Below are 21,100 nucleotides of genomic sequence, written 5' to 3' on the forward strand. Positions count from 1 at the left end.
GTTTTTGATGTTTTCTAATATATTTAACATATATTTAGTGTCTGGATTACCCAATCTGAATAAACCAAAAAGTAGTGGGTCAGGCCGACCACCCCTTCTATCAAGCCCAACAGGATCAACTTCTAGTGTTAGCTCTGCTAATGTTACAACATCAATGCCTTCAAATATGTCATTCCCATCTTTAAGTAATTCAAGTTTAGCAGGCATAAATTCAAACATATTATCCGGCTTGAATCAGTTTGATCCAAAGACCAATCCGCTTCTAATGCCTTTTGCTGGTTTGCCGATGGGCTCCATGGGTAGCCTAAGCAACCTATCAAACATGAACCTGTTTGCAAATCTAGCTGGTCTCAGTAGCTTGCCTGGTTTAAGTGGTATGGATCCAAGCTTATTGGTTAGTGCAGCAGCGGCAGTATCGTAAGTGTTTATTTTAAAACCTCATTTAATATATCAACTAATTAAAATATCTTAATAATATATTATACATTACTAATTTCATAATCAAATTTTGCCAATAACCATTGTGTCATATATCAGTGATGATTTTATTTTATATAAATCAAAGCTTAACATTTTTTATTAACATAACACTATTTTGTAGTAGCGGCAAGAACCCCATGAACAAAAACAATCCGGCATCAACCAACAAACAAGATAAGCCACAAGAAGCTCACAGTTCTAGTAAAAGCCAATCTAGTAATAACTCAAATATACCTACCACAAGTCCATTTCCATTTTTCTTTCCTAACCCAAGTTTGTTGTACACTCCACTTGGCTTGGGTGCTCTCAATCCATTTACCCTCCAACCGGGGATGACTGCCTATGACAGCCTGAGTCTTCTCAATGGCAGTTTAAATCCAGCAGCTTCTCCGAATTCAAATACAAAATTGAAATCTGGTTCATCCAGTTCTTCAAGACCATCGTCAGTAGTAAGTACAGCTACCGCTGTATCTAGTCCCAGCAGCGGTAGCAGTGGTAGTATGAAACAACAAAGCAGAAGTTCAAGAGATGCGCATATTCAGCAACTGCTACTGCCACCAGATACTCAGATACTTGAAGGAATTTCAAAAGTAGCTGGGAGCTCATTAGATATGGGAATGAAGATGAGCAAACCTGACAAAAAAGAAGAGAAACGTAAGGCTCTTGAAAGTTTAAGAGGTAAATAAAAGATTTTTGGAATAATATGTTAGAGAAAAATAATGAAAATGTATTATTATAGGTATGCTACCAACAGACTTTACACAAATACCCAAAGATAAAAGATCATCAGGACATCATGGTATAGCTGATTTCACTAAGTTACTTGAAGCGCAAGTTGCTCAAACCTCCAAGAGAGCTCAAGAACAGCAAATGAAAGATTGTTTTGATCATTTTAACAAAACCAATGAAATTATGACAAAAGCTTTAGCAGAAGAGGTAAGATATATATTTATATCAACTAAAAGGTATTAGTGTTATAGAAATAGCCAGTGTGTTTCATATTATTAAGCCTATAAATTAATTTTAAAGGATTCGCACAGATGGTATTACTGTGTATTGGGTATATTTGTAACCAACTTCATGTTGAAGACTCACTGACAAGGCTTCACATTTCTGTATATCATTTCATGAAAAGGTAAAAGATTATTGAATGCTGTGTGAAGCTTATGTAAACATGCTCCATTGATTTCAACACCTGAAAACTGGTTTCGATGATTTAAAAATGGCGATTTTGACACCGAAGACAAAGAGTGTTCTGGACAACTAAAAAAAATTGACCACAAAAAATAGTATATTACACCACAAGGGCCGAAAGTGATCATGATCATGACGAGCAGGACAGATATTTCAACTTTTGGCTCATGTGGTGTATACGATTTTTTTTCATAGCCGGTCGAAAGTACGTTATTAACAACATTCAAAACAACATTGATGATTATTTTTAAAGTTAGAGGTAGCAACGTTAATAACAGTGGTAAACAATTTATTGTAGCGACAGAATAAATAGTCCCTAGTTACGAGTATAAATGCACATAAGAAATTCTTTCCTCCCGCCGTTATAGAGGGCGCTGGTGTACTTCACACAGGTCGTAAATATTTAACTTTCTTCCCTGTTATTAGGGACAAAAGTATGTACTTTCGATCGAGGTATGAAAAAAGAATTTGAATACATATCTGGAATTGTTGGGTGTAACACAAGAAACCATTTCTAATCGATTGAAGAGCATGGGAATGATCTAAAAACTTGGATATTTTGTACTGTATGTATTAAAGCCGAAAGACATTGAAAGGCGGTTGGTCTTATGGGAAATGCTGCTTCAACGACAATATCGGAAAGGTTTTTTGCATGGTATTGTTGCTGACGATGAAAAGTGGATCCATTACGGTAATCCAATGCGAAAAAAATCATGAAGACTGTCTGGTCATGCATCAACATCAATGGTAAATACAAATGTCCAGTCCGGCTTCAAGCTAATGCTCTGTATTTGAGGGAATCAGCTTAGTGTTGCAAACTATGAGTTGCTCAAACCTAATGAAACAATCACTGGGGTCGACTACAATTGATGCGTTTGAGCCAAGCGCTGTGCGAAAAATTAGCCAACCAAGCATTGTATCAGAGTACCAGCAAAGACACAGCAATCTTATTCTTCAGCATGACAACGTTCGACTACATGTTGCAAAACCAGTGAAAACATACTTGGTAATATTAAAATGGACATTCCACCCCACCCACTATTTTTCCAGACCTTGCTCCTTCTGATTACTTCTTGTTCCGACATATGACTCGTGACCTTTCTGAGCAGCCTTTCACTTATGAAAATACCAAAAAATGAGACAATTCGTGGATAGCCTCAAAATATATCATTCTTGGTGGAATCCGTAAAAATCATGAAAGATGGGAAAATGGTCGGAGATGGCATAAGCGGCTATCGATGGATAATAATACTTTAAATAAAATACATTGTACCGGTTTTTCACAATAAAGCTTCAAATTTAAAAGAAATTCTTTAAAACTAAATTATGGGCCTTATTTAATTTTCGATTCTGTAAATTATCAACTATTGTCTTATTTAGGCGAGATTGAATACTTCTAGTTTCAAGAGACCTAGGGAATCGAGTGAATCTCCCTTACCATTGGATGTGAAATCTTCCATTGAAGATGATCAGCCACCTCCAAAGGTTTCTAAACTACAAACGCAACAAACAGAAGTAACTGAAAGACTTTCGACCCCACAGCCCATACCTCCGAAACCGGCACCATCCCCTGCTGCGGTCAATGAGACCACAGAGAGGGTAAGTCAAAAAGTATGTATTGAAAAATTAAAATTAATATATAGCTGTAATAAAGTAATAAATGAAATATGAAACCTAATTTTGTTCGCAGGAAGGGGTTGATATTGAAACATTACTTCCTTCGTCTGTAGTAACATCGGCAAACGTTGCCACTGAAAAACCTGTAACGGTAGCGCCGGAAACCGAAGTCACTGGGCAATCCGAAACACAGGACCAGCTTGAAACTACTCAACAGCCTGAAGAACAACCCTTAACTAACGAGATACCCAAATATGAAGACAATAAAACGACAGTTAATTCTGAGGAAACTGAGTCGCCACCAAAAAAGAACACAAAACGTAGAGGTATGTTGTGATAGTCTCAGATAGCGAATTAAACTTCTGATAATGTGGAAATGTGGGTGTGTGTATACTAGGTAAAAGAGATAATTAGTAATTTTATTTAGTTAGGCAGTTTTCTTCAATCTTATCCACAATTTATTCTTTAAAATTAATTTTTATCTATTGATGAAATGTTACTTAATTTTTATGTTACTTAATTATCTTTATATTCATTTTGTATTACATCCTTATTTGATCATCAGTTAACACAATAGATTTTTACTGATATCATCTTATTTATCCCAAATATTTTAATGTAGACTTAAAAAAATTATTATAAATTAACATATGTTGTTGTTTTAGATTATGTAAATTTGTAAAATTATTTAGTAAACAAGTTAGAAAAATGATCCATCCTCTATTATATCTTCCTAACAAATCTTTAATTTTATTCATTAAAGTGTCTAATATTTTAATACTCTAAAACAAATTAAAATTAATCCCTGGTATTAGTATTATTTGTCTAATCTTGTCTTAGCAAGCGCATAGTTGTTCAGAGTGACTGATACGAGATGAAATTGCAGAGAGGTTTATTATAATTTTATTTTATTTATAAAGGCGTATGCTGATCTTGTAGGTAAACGCAAATCAGGTGACATTCCACTCGATCCCGAAGCAGTCATGGAGAAAAAGAATCTAAGATCAAGCGCAAGTCGTTCAGCGGCGGCGGCGGCTGCCAGACATCAGAGGGAAGCGGAGAACGCACAAAGAGAGAGTGAAAACGCATCCTAAGGGACGATGGTCACTGTGTATGGGTATTTTTTTGTAAACTGTGATAAAACTAAAAAATAAACTGAACACTGGAAGTGGAAAATATCCTTCAACAGTGTGTATTTGATGTGACTAACGCTGAACTGTTCAATTACGCTTGATTACTATATATTCCCCCCAATTACAATGAATAACTTCTTTTAAGGGCATAATCTTAATGATAGTAGTCTTTAAACAAACATTGGAGTTAAACTGTATAAGGAGACATGAATTCTCTTTTTTTTTTCTAAACTGGTTACAAAAAAAGGAAATAGTACACAAAACTATAAAATGGAGAATCAGCATTCAAAAACCATAATGTTTTTTATTAATTTTAATGAAATGTCTTTATTATTAAGTATGATATTCTTTATTTTTACTTTCTACATGTAAATATATGTTAGATATTTAGAAATATTGAGTGTGAAAAGTGTGTAAATAAATTATGTGTGTTTTATTTTTCTCTCATTTTTAAAACTCTTTAGTCATAGAGTTATCGAAAATACAAAATGTTTTATTTAGCAATATTTATGTATCCTGTGTTCTATTTATTGACTTTTTATATTTTTACTTAAAAATTAACTTCATTGCAGGATACTATAGGTTGTCCCAATCGTAAACATGTACACTTCTAGTATGGTAGCTCTCTCATTTATTGTTATAAACTTCATATAGGTAAATAAATGATATAAAGCAAAACATTGGTATGTTAATTTTTGTGCCATTTAAATTTCTGCTGTTTCATTTCATATCTTTTATTGTTCATCGTTTCCGTTGTACATAAATCAACCATAATTATTAAAGCAAAATCTGACAACTTTGTGCCGCACAATGCCGGAAGGCAAATCCTTAAATTTTGCATTTAAAGTGGTATTAAAACCGAAAGTGAATAGTTAAAACATTAAAGTTATTTAGTTTTAAGTACTTTTATTTATGATTTTCGGTTATTCCCGTGTTGTTGGAATCATTAAAGCGGCAAACTAAAAGACAACTGTGAATGAAAAACTCAACCTCCCAATATGTGGGCATTTCATCGCAACATAAATTAACAAAATTCGAGAATAACAAGAACCGTCTATGTTGCTGTCTGGTGAACAGGGAACAGCTAAGAAAAAAATATTCTTGTTTAAGGATTTTTATTAATTGATATAATTCTGAAAACATAGTATGTCATTATGGTATTAACTTCTGAGTCATTTCAGGTTCCATTAGTAAATGTATTTCTTAACAAAGCACTAACCTAATATTACAGGTAATAAATATATTAATTTGTGAATCAAAAGTTAAAAACGTATAATATGGTTTCATAGAATTTTAATTTCTCTTTTGTTGCTGAATTGTTAGTTCCCACATGGGACATAAGACAAAGTAGAAAGCAATTGATAAATGAACGCCGTAGAAGACAAACTATAGAGGAGATATCCGCAAGGGCGAGATCGAAGAGTGAAATAAATATGTAAAGAATGCAATTTTATTTTAAAATGTATGTAAAAATATTCCTTTAATCAGCCTGATGTACTTATTATTTTTGCAATATATGTTTTAGGTAATGATAGTGAATACATAAATGAAGTAATGAAAATAATCACTAAGTAATAATAACACATCTGACAAATAGAAGAAATTATGAATTATTAAGAGTAAATTTGTAATTTAAAGCATTGATAAATATTAAGTTATTAATGTGTGGCTTGAAAAGTGTTATAAGGACTCCGCTCCATCAGAAACAACAATAAAACCAAAAAATATACAGACTTTTCAATGGTGATGACAGAGATTTCAATTTTTTTTTGTGAATAAAACATTGATTTGCTGACTTTAAATGTAGTGTGATATACCAATAGTACAGAACGCAGTGGACATCCAAGTGAAGTGGTAACTCCAGAAATCATCAAAGTAATCCAGAAAATCGTTTTGAATGATCTAAAAGTGAGTTAGTAAACATCGTAAAATTATCAAAAGAACGTGTTGTTTATATTGCATGTGCATTTAACTATGACAAAGTTCTGTTCAAAGTGGGTGTCGCATTTGCTCACTGTTGACAAAAAACAACAATGTATTAATGATTCTGAGCATGTTTGGCCATGTTTTAACGTAAAAACTGAAATTTTTACATCAATATGAAACATGATGAGGATGAAACATGGATCCATCACTTCACTTTACAATCAAAATGAACGTCATCTGAGTTGACAAGCAACTGGTGATAGGCCTATTTTAAGGCAAAAGATAAGTCGTTCTATAAAAGTGGTATTGAAATATTAGAGCGGCGCTAGAATGATTGTGTGCCTCTTGATGAAGATTATGGTGATGAATAAAGCCAATTTTGAACAGAAAAAAGCGCGTTTTCTTTGTTACATCAGGATTTTTTCAGCCCATGTATTATTTGTAGAATGATGCATTTAAGAGATTGTTAAAAATGGCACAATTGAAAGGAAATATATTTAATAAAAGAAAGGAAGTATGAAGATACATATAATGATCTGAATAAATAAGAACTATGGGCCATATTATGAGGAGATAGACTTGTTAATTCATTAATTGAAACTATCGATTGAAAAAGTATTTGAGCAAGTTAAAATCCTAGATAATTTGTAAATTAATATCATGAAGCCTTTGGATAGTACATCAATAGAGTTCAAAGACTTAGTTGTGCGGCAAATTAAAATTGCCAATAATTTGTTTGAAATAAATACAATAAAATATAAAAATAAATAATATAATAATATATAAGATTGACTGAAATATAAAAATTCTTAGTTTCTGGGCATTTCTTCATAATGACCAAAAAAAATCTAAAAAAATATATTTTATCACATTTTATAACCCTTAAAGCTAGAATTTCACGTCCAAGAAGTTTATTGCTAAAAATGATGTCTAAGAATTGTGTCGTCAGGGTATTTTAAATTAATCTATAATCTGTTGATGCACGTTTGGGAGTGCCGGTTAATTGAATAGTGTCATGTAAAATTTTTTAAGAGTTTAAAGACCACAGCTTGTTGTCTTCTTCAAGAAGGCTCCATCCAACTTAACTACACTGTTAATTTTTGTATCTATTAATATGTGTATATCCTTATTGTCCACTGTCATTCGGTATAGATGCCCAAATCACGGATAATGTAAAATATCAAATATAATGATGTAATTATATGTAAGAATTTGATTGAGGTTATTTGTAAAGTTCGCATGCGAGTAGGATGGTAAGGAGTCGGGGGAAGCGTTATTGGATGACTGATTGAGGAAGGTTGTCAGTGTCGACATGTACTGATTAAGAGTTGGATCGGTGCGCGCCTTTTTCGTAAAGAGTCTCATTCACCAATTTCTCAATATTTCTATGGACGAGCTAATGGGGTTAGATCAAAATTCACGTAAGACCATTTCTATTACAGAACTCTGAATGGTGTCCAGTATAAGTGAGTTGAGCGGGCGGAGCCATTAACGAAACAGCCGTAATTAAGTTTATCCCTGATGATGGTCTTATATGTTTTGAAGATTAGTGTTTGGTCTAATCCCAAATGGCGGTTTGCTAGAAACGTGATTATTATAGCGATATTACGATTATGTCTTTGGCGACCTACAATCTTAGGCAAACAATATGATCTTTCCATGTAAGGGTTAAGTCCATGATAAGTCATAGAATCCTAACTAATGGCTAAACTATGGTTGTTCTTTAATTCTATGTTGTGCATTTTTGGACTGCTCTGGATTCTGTAGACGTTAATGCACTTGTGATTTTGAGATAGATTTACCACACCGAAGTGATCAATTTGAAATTGAACAAAATAGCATAATATCGTCGGTGAATAATTTAATTGCAATTCCTGATTTAACACTCGCAAAGGTCACAGGCTTTGTAAATATCTAGGAATGCAACAACCGTATGTTTTTGATGAGAACCCTTTCGAAACTGTATTTTCCAGCTCTATAAGTGGATCAATAGAGGAACGGCCATGTGGAGATATTAGGTTTAAGGAATGTATGCGCCAATAAAGCCTGATATTTCCCGAAGCCCTTAAGGATATTATTGAGATGCGGGAGAGAAAACAAGGTTGTAAATTAAATACAGTTTATTTTCTTTCTTCCTTGAATAAATTAATACCCAAAGACGAGTTGTTTAATTGATAATAAAGAATATACATATATACATTTAAAATATATTACTTAATACGTCATGGGAAAAGGATTATGATTTAAATCGCATGTGCTTACTATTAACGAAAGGTGTAGATTGGCTAATATAGACAGGAATTCTATGCTTTCAATAATACTTTAATTAATACAATGATTTCTTCAATTAATGCTCATTCAATTCTTTCTTCTTCATTTAATTCAATAGTTTCTTCTTCAAACAATTCAATACTTTCTCTCAGCAATACTTTATTCTTCTCATTTTCAATAACACTCTTTTCCTCGGTGTTCATGCAAATTACTGTCAGACTGTCTTCTCGTTGTGGATGCACAGTGTTTTATTGCTGAAGCTCCTCCCTCGTGTTCTTGGTGGTGGTGGACAAGACTGGTCCAAGAAACCCTTTTCTGTACCCCGATTCGCTGAGAATATCAGGGTAGGAAACACTCTTCCAGCTAAGGACTTCTCACACTGATAAAATATGTCCGTTTCGGACTCTTAAGAAATTCCCAAAAAATCCACGATATCCGGTCTTCTTGATATATTTATGGTTAGAAACCATAAAGAGTCCTCTACCAGATCTAATATCCGACATGTTTCGTCTAGCCTCGGTACTTAAACCCTCGTTATCCTAAACACTTGACAACGAGCCGATGGGAATCATCCTTGTTGAAAACGTCTGTTCTTGGTATCTTTTTGCCTGTCTATATTTACCAGACGTTCAATATACTGCGAACGTTATGTTTTTTATCAGGTCATAATTCTTTTCCATGTCATATATATTAAAAACTTCAGTTAAAAGGTTTATTAAATTAGACCCTCTAACAATAGAACCGAAAGAATTCTACAATTAGCGTAACTAACATTTTACTGGGCTGTCCAACCATAATAAATTTGCGTCGCAACAGAGATGGTCTGTTAGGAATATCATTCTATAGCTTAATAACTCTCTCGTGTCTTGGGGTTTATTAGATTTCCATATAGCAACAAGTGCTCATTCTCTAAAAAAAGTGTTAATGCTATATATCACTGTAGATAACAAAAGGTACGAACACACGGTGTCATAAAGGTTGGTTATAAGCGAGTAAGGGATGTTATCAAGTCCCGGTACTTTAAACTCCGCCTGTCTGAAGGGGAGGTATGTTTTTTGATAGGTAAGACACTCCAAGAAGGCCTTCCAAGAGGCTTTTTTAGTTGCCCTAATGGTACGCCTGATAATAGCTCTGAGGCGCTTATATTCCATGACATTAGGAAGAGTAGGGTTCAAATGAAAATGAAATCAAACCGATTTAGAGCTCTCAATTCTCCCTCGACAAGGGTGGCTTGAAGTAGGCGGTAGTGGATTTATTTTGAACTGAGATATAGAGAATTGAGAAAGATGATTCGTCATATATACTGGACAGCCCCTGCATGTTGGGGAATGGTTTTCACCGCAATTAACGCATGATGGAGCTGAGTCTTTACCACAGGATGTGCACGCAACTCTACTTACACAGTTTTGGGATACATATCCGCATCTTTCATAATGAGAGCATTTTAAAGCGTTTAGGGTATATTAGCCTACTTTGCGTATACTCAGGAAATCTGTTCGTGCCTTTTCAGGGAGCATACCCTCTTTTTAATCATAATTCTTGTAATACTACACCACTCAGGTCCTTTAGTATTTCTTCTTCACTACAGACCAGGAAATCGGGGTTTAATATCACGCGCTTACAAAAATTCAAGGTGGAATGAATAGTAACCTTGACCTTAGTAATGAGACTCATTTGAAGTTTTATTATTATATCTAATTGTCTATTTGATCTAATTTATTTCTTAGCTTTTTAGTGACTCGAGTTCGTTAATTGAACCTAATAAATATATATTTAGACAATTTTATTAAGTAGTCATCTCCAGATTTGATCAGGAGATATCTATGTTCTGTATTAAATTGGGCAAGCATCTTGGAAGCTCTGCACTATTCGGGGTTCTTTAGACTTGTACCAGAGACAGCATCGCGGACTGAGTACCCACCGGAGATGCAGCGCGGTCGAGGGATAACATCACAACACCGGGGCCCTGGAGTGTCAATCCTGCACTGTGACTGCAACACAGCCGTCACAGCCCCTTGAGGAACTCGAGACTCCTGGGGGCACTCTCCATACTCTTTGCCTCGTGAGGGGAGCGCATGTTTTTACCGTGATTTTAGGTCCGTTCAGTTATTACATTAAAAAGTCTACAATGGAAACAGAACCCTTTAATACATATTTTTTCTTTCATATGAGAAGTATTAGCTAGCTATTCAAATAATATTTTAGGACTGCCTTGAGAAGAACTTATACCGCTATTCTGTGAAGGGAATGTAAGTAATTAACATAACCACTTTTTAAAGGTATACATCAGAAATTATAGTTGGCTATCTTGTTAATCTATTTTTTCTTCGTGAAATTTCGCATTTCACCATTGGGTATAATATACAATAAATTCTCAAAATTGTAACCATTCCTTATCATGGCTTGTGTATTTTCAGCAAGGGCTGATGTGAGAGGTTAATATCAAACGACCTGTGTAAAATCCATTTATTACATATAGTCGCAATATGTTCTTCCATAAGACCAAAATAATTAAAAATAAAATTAATGACATTCGAAAGAAATTGAGGAATTTGGGATCGTGTATTTTAAGAACAAATTGATGTACTACATTTCTGTATGTATGGATGGTCCCAACATATTCGTTTTCTGTGTTGGTATAAAATCAAGTATAAACACTATTGAACTTGGAATAATGCACTGCTACTTAACTGATAAATGTAAGTCAAGTGTACTATAGTAAGGTAAGTAAGGTTTTAATGAAAGGCAGTATTTCTGATTTTACTGGTTTATGTAAAACAAAATTTCATACATATTTTCTTAGTTAATTAATTTAAACAAATTATAAGTAACAAGTTGAGTTTTTATCCCAATTAATTTTCCTCAAATCTATTCTAGCAAGAGACCAGTGGTACTTGCCAATATTAAAAACATATTTCTGTCAAAATGTTTAAAATAAATTTTATTTTTTAGGAAATAGATCTGCATTTTATTCCACTTTTTACTATGAAAAACTAGATTATATGTATAATATCATAAATACATCAGTATATGTTAATAAAACATCTGCGCATGATCATTTTATTGCAACATAGTTTCTATTTGCCAAATAGAATTTAGTTTTATTGTAAAAATCCATCATTTATCATATATTTATATATATAGTAAAAAATTCGCTTAGTTAATCATGCCCAGATTTTTTTCTCATCATGTACGGTCATTTTAATTAATTTTTCTATACATCGTTTCACCACCATTTATTTCAGAAAAAAAGGGCAGTCTTAAAGTAAATGGCTGTATATATGTTTTGTAAATAACAAATTTACAACAAAATAAGTTACATAAAATAATTTTCCTAAAAAAATATAATATATATACATAAAATGAACGTACATATTTTAAATTAATTTGAGGTGATTTATTAAAGAGGGAAGCAAGAAAGCTGCTGGAGTTCATTCTTTCATTTCGAAGATACAAGTCTTTTTCTGAGCAAATCTTCTTACACCCCGACAAATCAAAACTTGAAGCCATCATTTGGTACATTCGCGCTTGGCTCAAAGTTGAATAAACTATCGCCCGCACTCGGAACCAAATTTACATCTTCTTCGCCCTAAAAACAAACATAAACGATTAAAAAAAGACTACTTTTATCACAAGGTAATAAATTTAATGCCAAATGTGATTTGTATTGTGTAAGGCATGAAAATTAGATGAAACAAACAGTACTGTACAGTCTAGACATTATTCTACTTCATTAACCTAATTTCCAGTAAACATACTTACATCACCACTGAAATATTGCTCTATAATATCATAAGCCAATTTATAAATCTCAATGTTCTCATGATTCTGTAAAGCCTCAATCTTGTCAAGTCCATTGCACTCCTCAATCATGGTGCACAAATGATCAACTTCAGGTCCGGCCATCTTTAACATATTGTTTATACCATCCAGCACAACCTGCAAAGGAAATAAATATAGTTAACAATATAACTTATTGCCTTATTGTTGTTATGAAACCTGGATAACTGTAGGATCTTTACAATTAAGAAGATCACAAAATGGTGGAATTGCACCTTCTTGCAGCAATCGAGCTACCTGCTCTCTTGTACCACCAATTGTTAAATTGGATATGGCCCAAGCAGCCTCTTTTTGGGTCTGAAAATCACCCTTGCTCAAATTAAGGATAATTTTGGGTAGAAGACCTGAAAACATTTTCAATTATAAAAATCTTCATTTATAATTGACTTATATTGTTTATAACTACGAGCCAGTATACCTGCATTAATTACAGCTTGAACCTGATTTTGATTTCCAGCTGTAATGTTAGACAAAAACCAAACAGCTTCTTTACATATTTTCTCTTTGGGGTGAGTAAGTAAGGCTGGAAAGTGAGATAGAGCATCACAATTAAGAACTACCTAAAATACAAATCTAATTAGTAAAAAAAATAGGATATAGTAGGATAGCATTTCTACCTGTGTCTGTTCATCAGTGCCTGTAACAATATTTCCAACTGCCCTTAAAGCAGCTGTCTGGACTTTAACCTCTCTATGACTTAATAATGGAATCAAATTGGGAACAATTCCACTATCAATAACCATTTGTATCTGATCATTGCCACCATCAGTTAGATAGCTCAAAGCCCAAACAGTATCTACCAAAATCTACAAGAAATTAATATTTGCAGTGAATGTAAATTCTGTGTAAAAAAAGGTTTCTAAAATAACAATTATTGGATACTAACATTTGGATCTGTGTGATGAATCAGAGCACTTAAGGCAGGAAGCAGTTCTTCAATTGTACGAATTGGTGGTGGAGGATCCTTGTTCCTACAGAGATTCACAATGACCCAAGTAACATTCCTTAAGAATGATATTGGAATTTCTGGTTTAATAAATGATAAAAGTGGTTCAACTACTCCCAGCTCAATAACATAATCCCTAAGCACGGGTCCATCACCTATAATATTTCCTAAAGCCCAAACAGCTTGTTCACTGACATTTTGGTGGGGTGATTGCAAAAGCATTAGGAACAGAGGCACAGCTCCTGCAGCTACTACTTTATTTGTTTGTGCTGATGTTCCTGATGCAATATTAGTTAAAGCCCAAGCAGCTTCAAACTGTAGAGGTGGATTGTCACTGCGTTCTAAACATTTGACTAATGCTGGCAAAATGCCTGCCTGAATTAAAGCATCGATAGGAGGATTACGGTCTGAAGATAGTAATTTTCGAGCAGATTGAACTGCCGACAATTGTACTGCTACATTGTCCGCACATTCAGCTTGAGTAACTACAAGCTCTAAATTAATATTTGACAAAGCTTTATCCATATCATCTTCATCAGTGGAGTCAACGACGGGAACATTACGCCTTTTTTGTAAGGTTTCTTCCCGTTTATTTTTTCTAAGTTCAACTGTAACTTCATTTCGTCTTCTTCGCATTTCCTAAAAAGAATTGATTTCTAAATTCATACATCCATGAACTAAATATATACACTAATAGCAGGTAAGAACTTACATACAACTAAATCTAAAGTAACATTATAAACATAAACTTGAATTAAATATAAGCATTAAATAGGTTTTCACTTACATCTTGATCTTTCCCTTTGTTCTTAAAATTTTGAATACGACTCTTAAATGTTGGATCCGCCATTTTTCACAAATTTGACAACTTAAGACACGAGGATTAGTGCCGGCAAATACCCTTTCTAAAACTACCTATTGATTCCTAATATAGAAGTCTGTTGAATGAATATCACAACACCATGATTACTTCTTAACAATCTATAGAAAACGCACTTTCTACACCCTAAATATAGACAAAAATACCTAGTAGCTTTTCTTAATTTTACTTACTTAATTTTATTTAGATTGTATGCACTGTAAAAAAAATGTTACAATAGAACAGGTGGCGCTAGTTGTAAAAAATGATCCAATTTATAATGAAATAAGTAAAGATAGCATTTGAGTTAAATTATAATTAGAACTACAAAAATATATATACTATACAAAATAATACGTAATAATACTAATTGTATTTAATCAGGAAAATTAGTAATTGCAAAATTAAAAACATAAAAATTACTGGAATTTTCAGTTGGTGACACTTATAATTTAGGGGTATTGTATTTATTACCAAATATGAAATCATCTTTGATCAAATTACGAAATTATCTTTTTCCAGTGTATTGCATATAACTTATGCGCCAAAAAGCAACAGTGTTATTACTTTAGAATTACTTTTTATGTTTTTATATCTATGGGTTGCAATTTACTCTCTGTGAATATATAAAACGGCGCTAAACATTTGTCTAAAATTACGCCACCTTTTGTGTTCAATGTAAACTAAACTCAAAGAGTATTGTTGTCTGAAAATAAATCCAGGGAAGAATACAATTAGTTCATAACTTAAATGTTAGGTTCTTCAAAATACCTATGCATTTTTTGGGAATATGTCTAGCTTGAAATCTGGTAAGTAACAGCTTTTTATAAACAATAGAGTATCTTAGTTAGAGTACATATATATAGAATTGGTCCCACCCCCAGTGGAGATGAATATGTCCCACCCTCTTTTATTTTCACAGTTTTGTTTGTTTTTTGTTTAATAAATAAATGTTGATGTGCCCTTTATGATTATTGATATTAAATATAGAAAGTGTTCCCAGTGATATGTGGTGTCCATATAATAGTAACTATGTATTTATAATGACACAAAGTTATCACTCGGGCGATAGTATTGTTTAAAAGTAGTTTCTGTGTCATACAGAGATAGAGAATTATTAGTTCAGTGCAATTTGATGATCAGTGTAATGTCTATATTATTATGATTTTTCAGCGAAATAATTTGTTTTAAATCATTATGGTCTTGTAATGACATGCAGAACATAATACTATTGCACATATCTTGAGAACTTTTCAAATCTATGAAATAGTTTCTTGTTATTCATAATTATATGTTGACATACAATTAAAAACAATTTATGTGTATTTCTTCTGCTATTTTCTATATAGCATGGCAATACAGTTGATAATTTTTTATGTTGTAGAGTAGAAGCATGTATGTCTGCTAGAACTAGTATTGTGCCTTGTGGTCATGTTGGAGACTAGATCTATGAGAGGAATGCCAGATACTTCTTGGCAAACCAGTAGTAGTTACGGATCTAAAATTCCTCCACATCAAATGGCAGCGCCTAATGTTCGGTATGGTAAGTACAATATTGTTATTTTTCAGTACAATTAGTTATTTTCCTTAATTTATAATCCTTTGATAATCATTGGGAAAGTAATCATATGAAAGCTTAAATTATAATATCAAATACAATACTTAAATGTACACACTATATATCAACTTTATTTCCAAATTTTATTTTCAACAATATTTTAATTTTCAACAACTAACATTTTTAGAAATAAAAATGTTCTTATTTTAATGAATGTAATTAAAACATTAACTAAAATTGAAACATGTTGTTTATTCTTTTAACAGTTCAAACTTATTTATTGTTTTTAATTATTTTATTTATTGATTTTAACACAATTCAGCAGTGATATTTCTGTAGAGTGATGTAACAAAAACATATGTATAAAATCATATTCAAAATATATATTGTTTAAAGAATTTCATGTTTGGATGGAGTTATTTAGAACTGTGCTGTATATTAATGTAACCTTCATAACAATTGTTAGTAGTTCTTGAAATTATTAGGAATTTCAGTCAATTTTAGACTTTTTGACAATGCAGTCAAAAGTTTCATTTTGATTTTAAAAAATACTACAAATATTTTTAGTATATCCAAAGTATTAAGCTTAAAAAATTAAAATTCAGTATATATTAAATATAGAATAATAATTTACAATACATAGAATGTGCTATAATTTATTAACGCTCACTGTACATTTTTGTATATAGTTTTCAATAAACACTATATATTTAAAATAAATTTGATATTAGTTAACAAACTATATATTTATTATTATCTATGTAGTTCTAAGAATAACATTGTTTTTAAATAGTATAATTTGCTATAGGATTTTTTAATTTTAAGGCAAAACTGGTCAAGATGATGTTTGTTATGTGGTTGCCAAATATGACTATGAACATCAAGGGCCTCAAGAATTAGATCTACGCAAGAATGAACGATATGTACTCTTAGATGATTCAAAACATTGGTGGAAGGTTCAAAATTCCCGCAACCAAGCTGGCTATGTACCAAGCAATTATGTAAAGAAAGAAAAACCTTCTCTCTTTGACAGTATCAAAAAGAAGGTAGGAACGACTATTGCGGTATGTGTCTTTTTAATTTGATTTTTTTTAATTCATTATTGTTGCTATGCATTTAGCTTTAATGTTTGAAAATAAATATGTTGGGTTACATTTCTTTGTAGGTGAAGAAAGGTTCAGGCTCCAAGACATTACCTTCAAATAATTCCCCATCTAGAACAGTTGAGTCTCCAAATATGGCACGTCGTGCTGCTGCTGATCCTTCAGAGGCTATTGGAATTGCTGTTGTCAAATATAATTATCAAGCCCAACAACCTGATGAGCTCTCTTTAGTTAAAGGTTCTAGAATTCTTATACTGGAAAAAAGTAATGATGGTAAATATGCAATTGAATTTGTATAATTCATGTTTCAGTTTATTATAATTTGAATATGGTAGTATATATTATTAATTTAAACATTTTATTTTATATTAATATAGAGCAAATTTAAATAGCAAATATTATTTAATATGAATAAAAGTTTTTAAGTTAAAAAGGCATTAATAGGATTAAAATATAAAAACGATCTTATTAAGGTTGGTGGAGGGGACAAAGCAGCAACATTACCGGATGGTTCCCTTCCAATTATACCCAAGAAGAGGGCGAATTAGATGATACTATGCATACCTATGCAATGGCGGAAAACGTGCTGGATATCGTTGTTGCGCTTTATTCATTCTCTTCGTCTAATGAACAGGAACTATCGTTTGAAAAAGGCGATCGCTTAGAAATTTTAGATAGGCCTCCTAGCGACCCCGAATGGTATACCTTGGTTTTAAATTCACTTCAAATTTATGTAAAATTTTCTTTCAGGTATAAAGCTAGAAATGCTCAAGGACAAATAGGTTTAGTGCCAAGAAATTATTTGCAAGAATTATCAGATTACATGGATAGACCTTATCAAGACAGAAGCAAGCAAGAACATATTGACTCATCAATGGTCAGTTCGCAGGTAAACTTAATTTCTTGTTATCAGGAGATATATTTTTGTGTCTAAAATAAATATGTTTTAACATATTCAGCTTTAAGTTTTATATACATTTCAATCTCTCATGTTCTTTTTAAAAATTTGGAACCTCGCTTAACCAATTTTTTAGTAAATCTGGTGAGTGCCAAAGCATTCTTTAAATAAGAACTAACCCAAGAAGAAATGACGACGCAGGTGGTGTACATACGTCTATATATATTTTAATCTTTCCTATTAATCACCCTATTGTGAAAGTAACCAACCACAGTTATGCCTCACTCATCATAAGATCTTGTAGCCATAACTGCTCACTAATATCTTCAGTTTCACTTCAGAAAACACAATAATTTAACTGTTTGATGTCTGGTGTTCTTAATGCGCTTATTATTTAATGATCACTAAGAAAATCATTAGATGTTGTTTTCTCTTTCATAGTACTATTAAAACTTCATCTATAATACAAGTTGTTTTGTTCAAAAGAGATTTATGAGAAGTTTAATTGAATATTCTTTCAATGTTAAGCGCGGTATCACAGTTAACCTGTCAGAGTTATATTTGACGATATGCAACTAGTTTTAACAATTAACTTAATTTCAGGCCTCAATGATTGACAAACCCCGTCTTATTGACAGACCCTGGTATTTTGGTACTATCACAAGGAATGTTTGTGATAATTTACTGAATCAGTTTGGTCACGATGGTGATTTCTTGATTCGTGATAGTGAAACCAATGTAAGAAATTTAATTTAATTTGTTAATTTAATACAAATTTTACAACATGTGCAATTTTAGGTTGGTGACTATTCTGTGTCATTAAAGGCGCCTGGACGTAATAAACATTTTAGAGTACACGTGGAGGGCACCCTGTACTGTATAGGACAACGAAAATTCCACACTTTGGACCAGTTGGTTGATCATTATCAGAGAGCTCCGATTTACACCAATAAGCAAGGCGAAAAACTTTATCTCGTTCGACCACTTCCGAAGACAAAATAGATAGGGTTGTAAATTAAATATATTGTGTGTGAGTGTATTTTACATTGCAAGTGGCTTTAGTATATATATATATAGATAAATTGCTAGGAAAATGCCAATGGGGAACATTATTGCTAATTAAATAAGATTGGAGGTTATTTTCAACAAGATAACTAATGACTGAAATTTTTCATATGGCCGCATTTGAAGTCAATTGAATTACAATTTTTGACATAATATATATCGGCCAAGGATGTAAAATATCATGACATGCTTTAAATGATCGTAATACTACTAAAGGTATCAAACCTATATATTTTAGGACTTACAATGTTAGGTTACCGTTGTTGGAGACGCCTGCAAATTTAGATAAAGAAAAACATAGCATAATGCAATGTTTGTAATGTAATTTTAAGTTTTATTTTATTCTTATATAGTTAAGATCTTAGGCTGTAAAATATATAATTATTACCGTACATTGACGAAAGCACTACATAGGTGTTACAATTTATATCTTCAGTTTCCATTGTAGCTTTCAAATAATCCGATATTAATGTAAATTTTTTACAGGTTTCCTTTTCCATATGTAATAAATATAATATAATCACATTTTTAACTGTGATAAAGCATCTTTTAAGTGATGAAACAGGAACAAATTAACGGCAAATATTATTTATTTTTTGCTAGCGTTGAAGTGTTCTTTTACTGGTAGTTCCTTAACGAAAGGACCTATTTTAACCGAAATGAAGAGATTATTTATTACAATACACCATATTTTTGGATTTTTTTATTTCCATGTATGATATCAGTATGCAGTACTAAGAACAATTTAGTTATGTTTTTCAAAGGTGCTTCATAAAATACCTTGTATATTACTTTATATTTTTGATACGTTTCCTACCATTGGCATTTTCCATAAAAAGAAGAACCTGTGTATAATATCTGGTCACATATTTTTTTTTGTTATTTTTGTACATATTTTGTAAGTTATTTAATGATACCAGTGTTTCCAAGTTTAAACAATTACACAAAGAAAGAATTTGAATTATTTTCATAGCCTGTTTGGTGTTTTTTTTTGTTGAGAAAAGGATGTCTTGCTTGACTAAGAATTGCTAAAAAAAATATCAAAGATAACATTATCAAACTTTGCTTAAGGTAGTTTAAGTGCATTTGGCCAAGGGCAAAATCAAAAGGAACAATTTCAATGTTTTCCGTCCACAAATCCTCAAGTTTTCTTGCTTTTTCTAATTGCCACATCTATTACTCAAGATGTTAACTTTATATTTTTATTTAGAAATCAAAGTATTACAAAAAACAGTGTCAATAAATTTAATTGCCTGTAGGTCAACATGAACTATTATAATGTGATGAACTAAAAGTAGGGCTATTTTTTTTAAAGGTCTTTTGTCTTCCTAGTGGAATAAACTGATTGTGGGTGGTATCTATAAAATAATTCACATTCTTCACCACCGGCATAGTGGATATTTTAAATTATATCGAATATTAGTCGAAGGCACAAAAACTATGTACCTTTCAAGATACAGTTAAGTGTGACTTTAAGTATCGCAGCTTAATTAAGACTCGAATACTCATATTGTAGCTGAGTATAAAATTCTACCTAAATTATTTATAGGATATAATTTTTCTCCCTTATCCAAATAAAATCATAGGATAAATGAACAGAATTGTTTTATTTCATAATCACTACTTACAACTTCTAGTACCAATTTAACGTTCGTAAATAATTTCTCTGCTCCTTAATTTTTATTGCTCCAGCTCCTTGTCGAACTGACACCTTTATATTTCCTCATAAATATGATATATTCGTAATAAATAAACTCAATCTTAAACAATATGTCGGAGTGAAAGTCTTCAAATATAAGCGAAACATATACATGAAGGATTACTGTACCGTTATTAATGTAGAAATCTTTTAGACATTGCTATATTCCTGGAACTTTAAACCGAAATTTAATACATCACATCTGTTAGAGTATGTATCAAAAAGATCTTGAGGATTGTTTTGGAAAATCTTTTACTCAATATCGCCATTAAATAAATCTTAATGGTGGCCTTTTCTGCTACAGAGATGTATGTGGAGTTGATCTAGAATAGCTAGATATATATTTATTCAAACTTAAAATGCGTTAATTAGATCATAAGCGACGCGAAAGTGTGAGTCATACAAAATACCTTTATATCTCACGCACTAACCTTATAAATAAACTATAATATAATAACTTATAATAAATCTTATCGCCAATTGGGAGAGCATTTTGATTGAAATTTAAAAA

The 21,100-nt window shown here is 32.0% G+C and overlaps 3 protein-coding genes across 15 annotated transcripts in view; 2 read left to right on the forward strand and 1 right to left on the reverse strand.

The window, feature by feature from the left end:
* Window positions 1–5,102, forward strand: part of kis (chromodomain helicase DNA binding protein kismet) — a 31,306-nt gene extending 26,204 nt beyond the window's left edge. For 8 of the 11 annotated variants that reach the window (XM_076399220.1, XM_076399222.1, XM_076399223.1 and 5 more), the window contains 6 exons: window positions 39–417; window positions 602–1,158; window positions 1,220–1,416; window positions 3,055–3,285; window positions 3,365–3,617; window positions 4,231–5,102. In XM_076399220.1, the coding sequence (XP_076255335.1) occupies window positions 39–417; window positions 602–1,158; window positions 1,220–1,416; window positions 3,055–3,285; window positions 3,365–3,617; window positions 4,231–4,385 (1,772 nt within the window). In that variant the 3' untranslated portion in view covers window positions 4,386–5,102. Of the gene's footprint in view, window positions 1–38; window positions 418–601; window positions 1,159–1,219; window positions 1,417–3,054; window positions 3,286–3,364; window positions 3,618–4,211 lie in introns of all 11 variants that reach the window. The other 3 variants (XM_076399226.1, XM_076399224.1, XM_076399225.1) reach the window with 3 other exon arrangements.
* A 6,270-nt stretch (window positions 5,103–11,372) lies between these two features.
* Window positions 11,373–14,515, reverse strand: Kap-alpha3 (karyopherin alpha3). Its single transcript, XM_076399243.1, has 7 exons — window positions 14,195–14,515; window positions 13,348–14,046; window positions 13,079–13,267; window positions 12,880–13,021; window positions 12,621–12,805; window positions 12,384–12,560; window positions 11,373–12,210 (listed from the first exon to the last, which is right to left on the reverse strand). Exons 1-7 carry the CDS (start codon window positions 14,255–14,257, stop codon window positions 12,115–12,117), a joined length of 1,551 nt encoding a protein of 516 aa, XP_076255358.1. The 5' UTR covers window positions 14,258–14,515; the 3' UTR covers window positions 11,373–12,114.
* Window positions 14,516–14,720: 205 nt separating this feature from the next.
* Window positions 14,721–20,486, forward strand: dock (SH2/SH3 adaptor protein dock). 3 transcript variants are annotated; one of them, XM_076399246.1, is made up of 8 exons: window positions 14,721–15,075; window positions 15,651–15,809; window positions 16,650–16,888; window positions 16,990–17,200; window positions 17,401–17,626; window positions 17,678–17,816; window positions 18,429–18,563; window positions 18,624–20,486. In XM_076399246.1, the coding sequence occupies exons 2-8, from the start codon at window positions 15,698–15,700 to the stop codon at window positions 18,825–18,827; spliced, it is 1,266 nt and encodes a 421-aa protein (XP_076255361.1). In that variant the 5' UTR covers window positions 14,721–15,075; window positions 15,651–15,697; the 3' UTR covers window positions 18,828–20,486. The 3 variants fall into 3 exon arrangements, with proteins under 3 accessions (XP_076255361.1, XP_076255363.1, XP_076255362.1); XM_076399248.1 differs by having other exon boundaries at window positions 16,650–16,870; XM_076399247.1 differs by having other exon boundaries at window positions 14,938–15,075; window positions 15,656–15,809.
* The last annotated feature ends 614 nt before the right edge of the window (window positions 20,487–21,100 follow it).

This window comes from Rhynchophorus ferrugineus, unplaced genomic scaffold, assembly GCF_030347505.1.
Source record: "Rhynchophorus ferrugineus isolate W39M unplaced genomic scaffold, kcgeb_rfMv2 rfM3, whole genome shotgun sequence".
NCBI lineage: Eukaryota > Metazoa > Arthropoda > Insecta > Coleoptera > Curculionidae > Rhynchophorus > Rhynchophorus ferrugineus.

What these genes read in the sequence shown, in the direction of transcription:
- Kap-alpha3 (XM_076399243.1), bottom strand. Translation starts at nt 14,257, where the DNA reads ATGGCGGATCCAACATTTAAGAGTCGTATTCAAAATTTTAAGAACAAA. An exon ending in ACAAAGGGAAAGATCAAGAT is followed by an intron (nt 14,047 to 14,194) that starts GTAAGTGAAAAC and finishes AATTCTTTTTAG; the next exon opens with GAAATGCGAAGAAGACGAAA. An exon ending in GCACTGATGAACAGACACAG is followed by an intron (nt 13,022 to 13,078) that starts GTAGAAATGCTA and finishes TTTGTATTTTAG; the next exon opens with GTAGTTCTTAATTGTGATGC.
- dock (XM_076399246.1), top strand. Translation starts at nt 15,698, where the DNA reads ATGTTGGAGACTAGATCTATGAGAGGAATGCCAGATACTTCTTGGCAA. An exon ending in ACTGGAAAAAAGTAATGATG is followed by an intron (nt 17,201 to 17,400) that starts GTAAATATGCAA and finishes GATCTTATTAAG; the next exon opens with GTTGGTGGAGGGGACAAAGC. An exon ending in CATCAATGGTCAGTTCGCAG is followed by an intron (nt 17,817 to 18,428) that starts GTAAACTTAATT and finishes ACTTAATTTCAG; the next exon opens with GCCTCAATGATTGACAAACC.